This window comes from Malaclemys terrapin, chromosome 1 (genome assembly GCF_027887155.1).
Source record: "Malaclemys terrapin pileata isolate rMalTer1 chromosome 1, rMalTer1.hap1, whole genome shotgun sequence".
Lineage (NCBI taxonomy): Eukaryota > Metazoa > Chordata > Testudines > Emydidae > Malaclemys > Malaclemys terrapin.
This window is the reverse complement of record NC_071505.1, coordinates 246385085-246397535: the sequence shown is the minus strand read 5'-3', so window position 1 is coordinate 246397535 and position 12451 is coordinate 246385085. Positions and strand designations below refer to the sequence as shown.

The 12451-nt window shown below is 41.7% G+C and overlaps 1 protein-coding gene across 1 annotated transcript; it reads right to left on the bottom strand.

The window, feature by feature from the left end:
* Positions 1-337: 337 nt before the first annotated feature.
* Positions 338-11666, bottom strand: ACOD1 (aconitate decarboxylase 1). Its single transcript, XM_054011526.1, has 5 exons — positions 10958-11666; positions 7965-8126; positions 7066-7155; positions 4289-4494; positions 338-2730 (listed from the first exon to the last, which is right to left on the bottom strand). The coding sequence occupies exons 1-5, from the start codon at positions 10967-10969 to the stop codon at positions 1779-1781; spliced, it is 1422 nt and encodes a 473-aa protein (XP_053867501.1). The 5' UTR covers positions 10970-11666; the 3' UTR covers positions 338-1778.
* Between the last annotated feature and the right edge of the window lie 785 nt (positions 11667-12451).

Below are 12451 nucleotides of genomic sequence, written 5' to 3'. Positions count from 1 at the left end.
CCTAAGTCCCTTTGTGGATCCAGGCTTATGTAACTAGTGATGTGCACTCTAACAGCCATTTGTATGGTGCCCTGCAGAAGTCACTCATCTAGCTGAGCCGACTGTAGATACACAGAAGCTGGTCATTCTTTTAGTATAATAAGTGATTAGATTCTAATGTGGTGGTAGCTGTGCTGAAAGGCCTCTGTCTACCATAACAAAATCTACTTAAACACAGGCTTTAATTCCAAAAGGCATAACATCGTGAGTGATCAGTGCAGGCTGGATATGAAAGTGGCTGAGGGGTGGAAGAGATCTGCCCCTATGAAGAAATAGCTCATATATAAAATTTAAACATCACAGAAAGTGTTGTTATATTTAGTAAAATCATACAAATAGTTACAGCTTTTAAAAGTTGTATTACTACAGACACATTAACATCCACGCCTTTTTCAAGATGTAACAGTAACATGAAGAGCGTATCAAACATTCCTCCTAAACTAGCCTGATTTTAAAATGTAGATACCTAAATATGCAATCTAGACTCAAATGCTATTACAGGTACCTAAATACAGCTCTAGATGCCTATTTTTAGATCCTCAACTATGCAAATTAGTCCCTTAAAGCAGAAAACAGATGGTGCACATGACTTCTTCAGTAAAGCACAAGCTCTGTTAAGCACATGAACCAAGATCTTATCCATCTGCCTGCATTGTCACAGTCACTGACTTAAAATGTACATTTCTGTATGGGAGAAAGACAAATCTGATTTGATAGACTTCAGTATAAAATGTGCAAGGATGTATGAGTAGCGGTGTTATGTTAATTTAAAATATTTAAATCTTGATTGTGTCCTTTTAAAAGTAAAACCCCCCTCTAAAACTTTCCTGTAATGACAGATTAGGCAGTCCCTGTCAATGATGCAAGTCTTGTGTACTGACAATGAATGACAAGGGAAGCATCGTAAGGATACATTCCTTAACAAGTCTGGTCAGCTACACTGCAGCTGGAGAAATGTGACTTGACTGATGTTAGGGAAGGTATAGTGAAGGCAACCTCAGAGTTACAAAGAGCCAGCGCCACATACCTGCGAAACAGGAGTGTAATTTTCAGCTACAGTAAGAAACAGATTGTCAAAAGTGAGTCCTTATGTTTTTAGAGCAGCCAAATATGGAAACTAAAGAGGTATCTTATTGTTTACCATTGATGTGATTGTCAACCCGGCTTATACAAAGACCAAGTTTAATGGGGAAATAGCGATGTTTCTTGGAGAATACAAAGCACCAACTTTGGTGTCTTGGGTTTTTCTTTTGGCATAGATAGAATTTTTATATATTTTAGCTATAAATTGCTTATTCTCTACCTGACCTTCTGTCAACTGCTTCCCTCCCAGAAGCAGTCACTGCCCTATCCCTCCAAAATTCAGGTCTGCACTACCAAATCCTCTGATAGAAGCAAGATATTTAGGAAGAGGCTTTTGTTTCTGGCACCAGGATAGCAGAGAACTTGGTAACAGGAATCCCACAGCAGCAGTGTACTCTGTGGAGCCTGCAGACAACACTTTTCTACTAATGGTATAAGGATAATCAAGGGGGACACTGCCAGCACAGGATCTTCCTTCCAGCCAGGGGCAAGGCACAGCTACAGCAGAACACAATCTTTGTAACTTGAGCCACAATATTGGACTTAAAATGCTGCTCACGTTACAGGAGTGCAATATGATAGGAGTTTTCTATTCCTGATTTGTTTTAAGCGCATAGGAGTAACTATGAGGATGTTTGTCAATAAATGTCTGTTTTTCAAGGTAAGCACATTTTTGAAAGTACTTTGGTTGACTGGGTCCCTTTTAGAAATGCACTTAACACAAAACAGTCTTCTACTTTTTCTAAATTATCTACAGTCTCTATAATGCCTTCTGTAGCTTCCACGGAGAGCACGCTGGAAGCATTGGAGTGAAACTTTTTCTTCAGGTCTTCTGTACTCAAGGGTTTCCTCCAATGTCCATAGAATGTATCGCAGCGTTCACTAAACACCTTACCGTCCTGAAGAGTGACATTCACCTCGCAATAAAGGTTATCAAAGCTAGGCTTGTTATCAGCAGGATGCTCTAGCTTCGTTTTGCTGAGCAGCTCCTTTAACTCTGGCCTAGAAATGTTCTGATCACTGAATGACTGAACGGAGATACTGCCGTCCAGCAGAGCAGAGCATGCAGCAAACTGGAAAGAATGCCGGGCTTCGTGTTCAGAGTTAGGGAAAGGTCTGTTCACGTATCTAACATCTGGGACTTTGACAACAATTCTCTTAATTCTACTAATGGGGACTAAGTCATCACTCTCCACGAGGTGCTTCCTCAGTGAAGAGGCTGCATCTGCCACCCAGTGTGTTCCAAGATGAGCAGGAAAGCGCTTGATGGCCACGTCTTGTTGATCCAAGAGCCAGGAATAAGATTGTAAAGTTGGCAGAAACCGGGGGGTATAGTCTGTATAAAAAGCACCCAACCCTGACTCCATGTCCAAGATCTGTTTGTTTCCTTGAAGGCTCAGTGACGCTAAGCAAGCTGCTTCCAGGCCATGCCTAGCTGCATTGCCAATGTGGAGGGGTTTGGTTTGTGTTGCTGCATTAGCCATTGGGGCACCTGCATAAGAAGCAGCAACAGCCAAAGCTGCTTTACATTTAAACTGATCAAATGCTAACAATTTAGCAGTAGCTGCCGCACTCCCTATGGTACCAACCACAGCTGGTGGATGAAACCTGAGAAAACAAAAAACAGCTCTTCATTACCAGATTTCAGAGGGAGAGACATGAATTTTAGGAAATAACTCACTGTAATCGCCTCACCCAACTCCCACTAACATCAGTAAGAGTTGGATCAGACCATAAATCAACATATATTTAAAAGCTCAGGGTCCAGTCCCTAACTCCAGAGAAGCTCCTGTTTTGCCTAGATGTTGAACCAAAATGCTGTATATTATTATTATTAATGCAGAGGCAAAGCTCTTCAGAACCTTCAAACACAGTGGAATGAGTGCAGTTCTGTTGTGGGGTGGAAGAACACAAAAGTCTTTAGGGCAGGCTTAATGGCTTTGGACTAGATTCACCAAGGTACTGAGGTGGCTAGCTGCCTCTTTAGGCATCTAACCAAAATTGAGGACCACTGGCATTCTTAAAAAAACTGTGCTCAGATGCCAACTTACGTTGCAGGCATCTGAATTAGCACTGACAGGCATGTGAAAAACCAACTAAGTCCTGACACCACCAACAGCTAATTAGCTGCATGGAGCCCTAGTGCAAGCAGAAGCCCCAAGGCACTGAAGCAGACTTCTCAAGCTAGGTCTGTCCCCTCATCCAATCTTGCCAATGGGGTCCAATTCTGTAGGCATTCTCAGAACATGCCTACAGGCTTGGATCTCTCATGAAAAAGTGTGTCCATCTGTGTCCAGAATACCAATAGCCCAGTGCATAGGGCCAACACCTAAGTACCTGCATGAATGTGGCCCTTTGTGACTGCTTTATCATATATCACTATCTCTCCTACTCCGTGTGTAGTGAGCAGCAAGAGAACTCTAAGGCTGTGGTAGCAACAGCAAAGCGTAAATCCTGGTGGAAGGGAATTTTTTTGTCCCTGAACTGCTTTGAGGCCATCTTCAGTCTATAGCCTGTTTACTCTGGGATTATACTGAGCCCAAGGTTTGTCCTAGGGAGAGATGAATCCTCATTTGTGGGAGCAAGCGATGGTCTTCTGTTTGCATATTAAGACCTGATCAGATGCATTCCCATGTCCGATTAAAACCGACAGACTGAGATCCCCCCTCCCCAGCATCGTTCTTTTTTCACCATTTTGAATCAATATAAAGGCTAATGGAGTCTTTTCAAATGTCACACTGACTGCACAGCAAACAGTGCCCCCACACTAAAAAGACAATGCCATTTATTGTGCTTCAAAAAGGCAAAAATTACAATAGAGTGTTTTTGTTTTGTTTTGTTTTTAAAGGTTGGCTTCAATTCTTTTTTTGAATTTCTGGATGGAACTGCATAGAAAATGAGATTAGCTGTGCAACTTTCATGACTTTGAATCCTGAAGTGGAATAGATGATAGTGGCCAGTTGTCTCTAGCTATGAAAGAAATTAATTTATTCAGACTTTGAAAAAAGTGTCACAAAAAGGCAGTTCGGGAGAAGTTTCTGATAGAGTAATTGGAGATTGGAAATGAGCATTGCTTTCACCTCTTAGTCTTAATTATATTAAAAAATGAATAAATATAGCATCTCCATTCAACCCAAATACTATATTTCAAATATCTTTTACATACCTTTTTGGAACATTGCTGGCTTCATTGGAAAAGCGCATAAGTCTGCCTTGTACTTCAATCCCTACGTTGAAAGCTAAGAGCAGGTCGAGGCCAGAGAATTTTTGCTTTTGAGGCAGGACTTCTGATAGAGCAAGCAGAGCAGGAAGCACAGCGCCAGATGGGTGTGTGGCTGGATGCCATGTATCATCAAAATCCATTGAGTGAACCTTGTGGGAAAGCGAGAGGCCTCGATTTGTAATCAGAGATTCACTGTCTGTCTTGACAAGATCAGCTAATCCCAAATGAAAAGATTTTAACTAAATATATATAAACATTGAAGAATTTAATTTTCTTTCAGGATAATCTTTATTTTTACTTATGCTTTCTTTTTATTGAGCTATGCACAAAAATGATCATGAAAAATGAGAATATATATATATATATATATTGCAGAGAGGGGGCTTGATTTCAACAGCTTTAAAGCAATATAACTCTACAGGCTTGTCTACTCTAGAAAGCTTTGCCGGTTTAAATATATGGGTATAATTTAAGCAGAAAAAAAAAAAATCTTTGTGAGGGCATAGTTATACCGGTATAAAATTACTTATACTGGCATAGCTTATTTTGGTTCAGGAAGTGAAATAAGCTGTATAAGTATAGGGATGGACTCCACATATAACTACTTGCACACTAGAGCTTATACTGGTATATCTATAAAAACTCACAACCCTAACTGACATAGCTATGCCGGTAAAATGTTTCTAGTGTAGACCAGCCCTAAGTGACAACAGAAGTAGGCTTATGAATGCAGACATTATTTATGTAATATTTATATTACATACCAAAAGAATATTATTTCAGTTTCAAAACACTTGAAAGTTAGGAAATGTCAGATTTACAGTTGCCTTGTGCAATCGTATTTCTGTCCCTTTGTGAATTCATTCTGTGCACTGAAGGAGGCAGAGTTTTAGTAGGAGAATAATATGTGACCATGCACTGAAAGACTGTATCATGTTTATGAATAAAGGCTAGAATTAAAATGGCATGGGCAACTGTAATCTGGCATCTCCTAGCTCATGAATGCTTGGCTTTGCATTCTAAACAATGTAGCCTTTTCTATGTAATTGCTTAGGTCTGGGGAAAAGGTGAAAAAAACCTGCTATGTGTAACTGTAGCAACCTCCCCAACTTGTATAATCAGTGGGATTTCAGCCCCTCACAACAGATTTCTACCACTTGAGCAACAGCTGGTATCAGGAGAAGGCTGTTATCCCAGAGTTAGGATGGGCCACTAGCCCCGTAGGGTCATGTGCTGCATCCATGGGGCATTTGGGGCTGAGGAGGGGAGGGTCCAACGCAGTCTGGCCTGGTTCCTCAACCCCATTCCAGCTGCCCTGGCAGCTCACAGGTATTCCCAGGTACAGTTTGCGCTGTTGCTGCTGCTTTAGCGGCAGCATGAGTCCTGTACTTTAGAATGTTTGTGTCTTCAGTTATTATTCTGGCAGGTTGCCAAAGTTTTCCCTCAGGAACTTCAGCCACACAGGGAAAGGATGTTTTTAATAATTTATATCTCAGCAAAACCTGGACAGAATTTAAGGGACAAAAGACACTTCTCTTGCTTGCGGGCTATTACCTTGCCACATTCCAAAGGCCTGCTGCAGACAAAGGCTGTATTAGCCCATTTCAAGAAAGGTGGCAAGAATCTTTTATAATGGAATATGTCAGGCAATCCAAATACAGGGGTCACTACCAATGCCCCCTATCATTATGGTAACACAGAGAGCCTGTCAGGTACTTGTTGTGTTACATGCTGTACAAACAGAAGTAGACACTGTTCCTGCCCTGAAGAGTTTTGAGGTCAGCTATGAAAACATCCTGTCCTAATGGGAGCTGAAGGTTATACCTTATGCTACTGGTAAAGCAATTTTCCTTTGATGTTCAGTGAGGTCTTATGTTTGACCTATGACCTTGAGGCATGAGGAATTATCATATATAGGATTTGGACATTCTGAATGTATTAACTGTCAGACTTGAATACCTCCTAGACCATTAGAGGTGCTAAGTGTCATTTCAAAAATAATTTTTCCTCCATTTGAAATGAGAGGTCTGATTTGACTTATGACCTGATTGTCACACTAGTTTGGGCATTCCTAATATACCATTTCCCCAGACTGGCACCTTCACTAGCTTTGTATAATTCAAAATAGGTCTAATTCAAATCTGGTATAAGTGGAATGCCATTAACTTCAGATTGGGTCTGAATTTGGGCTAAATTTCTGAGGAGCCAATCATTACTTATTGATAAAATGAAGTATGTACAAAATATATAGTTTTTCTCAACATGTGTGACTGAAGATTAGAATATTTTCTTGTATATATTTGTGATTGTTATGATACAGTGTGTGTATAATGTATTTCTATATTATTGCCTGCTGTGTGTGAAATCTAGGTCTCATTGAAATCAATGGGAGCTAGATTTTTTTTTTTTTGTGACATGTAAGTACAGTGCCTAGCACAATGGGGGTCCTCACCTTTGCTTATGGCCCCTACATACTACCACAATAATAAGTGTCATAAGATGGACAACGAAGTATCCTATTTCACCCTTAAAAATTGGTCCCTGGAATAAAGTTGAGGCACATTGGTAGGACAGTCTAGGGGTGTTTTATAGTGGCTGTAAATCTGGCATCAGCCACAAGGATGAAGTAAATTAACAAATGTAGTGAAAATAAATGTAAAATATCACTGCATATAGCATATAAAAGCAGATGTAGAATAGAGAAAGAAGATGTTTCTTACAGCTACTCCATTCACAAAAGCCGCATACAGAGGAGGAAGTCTGAAATCCGAGTGACCCCAAACCGTGCTGGATGCATCTGAACGGTAGATCTGGGAGTAATTTGATATCATTTACTGCAAAATACTGAGCTCAAGCATAAGACAATACATTGTGCCTCACTCTTACTGTTTTCATTATTTACAAGGGAATTATCTTTACCAGCTGTTGAGATTAAATCCGTGGAATAATCAGAATAACCGAAGGGTGCAGAAACATAGGGCCAGATTTTGATCACAGTAACACCAGATTACCAAATTACATGCAGAGTAATTTCCTTGAAGGTAATAGAATATTTTGGTAATGGAGTTAGTTTTAGTAATGTAGTTAATCTGCATCCATGCTGCTGTAACTAACATCAGAATCTGATCTTTTGGGACTGAATTTGCACCCTCCCATGGGAGAGGAAATCCCCAAGAATGTTGCCTCATTGTGACTCCACTACAGTGTTCAATCAGGAGATGTGGTGAGAAAGTTTGCTGTCCTGCAAACTAAACCGTGGGACCTACCCCTCTACCCTGTAGATCTCAGGGGATCACAGGAGGCCAGGGCCATCAGTATGTAAATTCTGTGCCTCCATAGTGTCTTTAGTCATTGGTATCTTCTCCATCAAGCTCCACCGGCCACAACTCCCAGGCTCTGCTTTCTGTGCAGGGATTTACCATATAGCATACTTTCTAGTGCTTTGTCCAGCGTAAGTTTAAGTAACTCAAGCAATGGAGCTTCTCTACCTCCAAGGGAACTATTCCACTATCTAATAGAGCTCACCACTGGGAATTTTTCCTTAATATCTTAAATTTACTTTTTCCTCAATTTTCTTTTAGCCACAACTTTTCTATAATGTGAAGTTCAAAGATCTTACTTTACTGTATTGTATAACTTTGTGGAAGACCTCCGTGCTGGTACCCAGCAGCCCCACTCCCAGAGTATCCAGGATCATCCGTTTGCTTCTCTGAATGACTAGATCTGTCAGGTGGCTCGCTTTCAAACCATGGATAACATTAGCAAAATTTTCAGTGACGGTCTGGGGAAAAAATAGAGATCTTAATTTAAAAGAAAACATTAAAAAACTCCAACATTTTATTTCTACTAAATTGTTTTGCTTTTATTCTTTCAAGTCTAAAATATGGCACTTTTAATGTTCTGGCTTTACTCACCAATAATTTATATTGCTCCATCACTTTGTAGATGACTGACTTACACAAATTACATAAAGTCAACCAAAGGTTTAAGATAGCTGAGCTTTGATTCACTTCCCCTCTTTTCCAGTAAGTATTCTTACTTCCAACACCCATTCTTGCTTCCTTCTTTCTCTCATTGTCAAACTTCAATGTATGTTTGCAGTGTTGTTGTAGGCATGTATGTCCCAGGATAATAGAGACAAGGTTGGGGGAGGTAATATCTTTTATTAGACCAACTTCTGTTTGTGAAAGTTTTGCAGAGCTCTGTGGAGCTCAAAAGCTCATTTCTTTCACCAACAGAAGTTGGCCAAATAAAAGATATTACCTCACCCACCTTGTCCCTTTCATATCCTTTAGTTAGTTATTTTTATTGGGTGATGGGTTTTATTGTGGGGAAGTTATGGAGACGAAATAGAAATTTAATCCTTGAGGTGATGAGGACCCTGCTTTCATTCTCAGTGCACCAGAGTGGTTAAGAGAACCAGTTGTGATTGCATAAATCACTGTGGTCAAGTCTGCATCTGTCAAACTAGAACATAGTTGCTTGGCTAGCTTTAGATGGAAGGAGGAATTTCTAGTAGTTGTTGGTCTTTGTGCATCTAATAACAGAGAGTCTGTAAACCTGCGTGCCATCTTTAGGGTAGACCTTTCAATTGAGGGTGAGATTATGATGTTGGCTGGTTCTTCAAAATATTCCCTCCCCCCCCCCATCCCAGAAATGGGTTCAATTCTCCCCTGTGCCCAAGCAAAGCTCAGGTGCAGGACAGACTGGGGGTGGGGTGGAGGGGGGGGCTGACAGGGATCTGATGTCAGCTCCCTGATTTTGCTCTGTCCAACCCTGGCATAACTTTAGGCTGCAGGGGGAGTAACTTTAACAGAGAATCAGGTGCAACAGCACCTCACTCCAGCATATCTCCTCACCTGACCCCTTCGTTCCCTTTGCCCTACGCCTTACCTGCCCTCAGCCAACACACCCTCTCCCTGCCCACAACATGGCCCCTCCTCCATTTACGCCAGACAATGCAGCTTTGGTGGAGGAAGTGTCATAGTGGGTGGTAGAGCCTGTGCCGGAGAAAGTAAAGCCCCCTCTGCCTGCTTTATACCAGCTGGAGATTCTCCCTACACCTAGCAAATTCTCCAGGGGGTTTCTCTAGGCTGTCTAAGTTCACGTTGCACTGCATAAGCAGAGTGGAGGTTCCAGCCCATCATCTCTATCTTGCCCAGGTTTAGTTTCAGTCTTAATTCAGGTGTTAATCTGGTTCTAGCACTGGGAGAGGTAGGAGTTGTTTGCATTTCCTTCAACATCCCAAGCAGAGATTGGCTTCATCCAGCTATTGCTGGCACTGAAATCAGTGACACCTCAGAATCTCCCCCCAGTGTTAACTTGGATTGGGGTGAGGATAGAACCTTGGGTGATACAAGAGGTCTTGGCATGGAGGTGCAGCTGCCCATCACGAGCCATTGGGTCAATAGCATCTCAATGCTATTACAGTACTTCAGACAGAAATTCTCACATTACGATGTATACTTTTCAGAGCGGGATCAATAGTTCTGAAAAAATGCACTTTATCAGAGGGACAGATGCTCTTCATGGTTCCTCCTATACCCAGCTGCCCACACTGCCACAGATAGAGTGCGATGGAAGCTAGTGCACACATGGCTGCCTGAATTAGAATTTACAATGTTGGCTGCAGTATAGACAGACCCTAAGTCACTTGGACCTTGTAATGCTGAGCAGAGCAATATCTCAATACCTTTAAAAATCTGGGCCTTAGTCTCTCTGTGCTCCAGTTCCCCATCTGTAAATTGGGATGAATAGCACTTCCTTACCTTACAAGGGTGTTGTGAGGATAAATGCATTAAAGATAGTGAGATGCTCAGATACTCTGGTAACCGGGGCTATAACTACCAGATAGATGTGAAACTAGTTTGGTGGTATCAGTCCAGATCTTGGAGGCCAATTGTCTGTATCACAGAAACCATCATGACAGTTGGTAGGAATTGAGACCCTATTGGTCAGTTGTAGTAGAAAAGACCAGTGATAAAATGCACAGACACTTTTCAACCCTCGAGGTGTTCTTTCCAGAAAAGGACTGACATTGTGAGGGTGTTGTGGATGGGCTTCCATTGCTGCTGTCTCTGGGGACCTGATGTTTTGAGAATAAATAGCGTACGTCATTCACCAGGGCTGTCACCCTGGTACCTTCCCCAAGAGTTATAGTCATTAAAAAATACTTTAAAAAGGAAAGGTGAAATATAACGCTGCAAAAAATATTTCTGATTAGGGTTCCTTGTTTTCCAAGATGGGTCTAATTTACAGCATAATGATTAAATCATTCAGTTGAGCAGAATTCCCCATTACACCAACAGAGCAAAATCCCCCAACAGCCGCAGCTCCCTGATTACTCCTCTTACCCACTATCTTCTCAGAAATCCATGTCTCGGAATAACAGGATTCACTCTGGCTAATATATTGATGGAACGAAGAAGGAATACACTTGTGTATCAAATCTGTGTGATTTTCTCCATCTTTTCTTTTCTTTGTTAAATAACACAAGAAACCTAAAGCAGATGAACTACAAGCCCCACATGAGCCTACTGAAGAATGTACAGCAAAGATACAAAAGGTTAAAATGAAGAGACAGACTTAAAATGCAGAAAAACAAAGCAATACCTTTGCCCACATGTTGCAATGGATGACAACTAGTCCCTGGAGTGATGCTATCAAAGGAACGGCAATGGGGAAGCTAGTAGGAAGCTTTCTTTATATATAAGTAGCTCTGGGCTTCTGTACTTGTCACCCTGACCCACCCACTTCCTTCTACCCAGAAATTTCCCCCTTTCATAACTTCCAGTCTTCCTTGACTAACTTCCTCCACACCATAAATTGCTGAGACTCCTGGTTACAGCACAGTGTGGGGCAAGTTCATACGTCATGTCCAAATTGGCATATGTTACATTGTTATATGGGCATACGAGTATAAATTGGGGTAATTTACGCTTGGAGCCCATGGAAGATGTCAGTTAATGTGTGTCGGCCTTATCCTGACCTCACTTCCATCAGCATAAATCATGAGTAACTCAACTTGAAAGTAGTGCAGTTACATTACTGTCAAACATGTGAGAGGAGAATCAGGTCCTGTCATAGTCATAATTTACATAATCCTGTTACGTTTTGTCCTGCTATATTCCTCTGGCTTTGTACTTTATGTAACTTGGTACTCTGAGCTTTGTGCAATTAGAAGCTCATCCAGAATGTTGCATTAAGACAGCTGTTTGCATTTAAACTACCCTTTTTCAGATTGAGTCATCACAGTGAGTGCAGTGGGGATGGGTATTACCCCCTTGCACCCAAGTGGGCTGCTGCACCCCAGACAAGGATTCCTCTCCCCAGGTAAGGGCAGGCATTGTTCATTCCATAGAATCATAGGATTGGAAGGGACCTCAGTAGGTCCTCTAGTCCAGTCCCCTGCATTTAAGACAGGGCTAAGTATTAACTAGACCATTCCTGACATCACCGCCTTCATAGGTTCAACCTGGGTAGGGGGCTCCAAGGTTCTACAGGAGTCCTGGTAGTCAAGGCTGTTCAGAAGATGGCTTGAATAAAGGCATCTTTTGGCTGCCCTGGCCAAACCTACGACTCTTGCTGACTTTCTAGGCTGCACTGGCTGGTTCAATACCAGTGAAAGAGGATGGTGTAGATAAATCTCTGATAATTTTCATATGACTTTACATTGTGCCTCTTCATATAACCTTGTGGCGGGTCTACCCACATGTGACCTCTGTTTTCATGGGACTTTGTATCAAAGCCTCATTTAGAAACTTTGCATTACTCTTGGTATAATATTATAGCCCCTAAGGATAGAATAAGATAGAAGAAAAATTTCTTTTTGCTAGCAGTAGAACAAGAGCTCTCCCCCCCCCCCCCCACTCTTAAACAATTGCCCTGTTGAATGAATGAGGTGTGGATGAGCAAGGCATGGAAGGCAGCACCTCCAGACAGCCTCAACTGTTGGAGAGGGGCTGGGAGCCAGACCCAAGGACAATAAAACATGTCAAGTGGGCTCATTAAAGACAAGCAGACATACTGACGGCCTGGGGGGGGGGGGTAGAAGCGAGCACCTTCTTTTGGAAACACCCTCTTTGCAGCGTTGGGACAACACTCAAA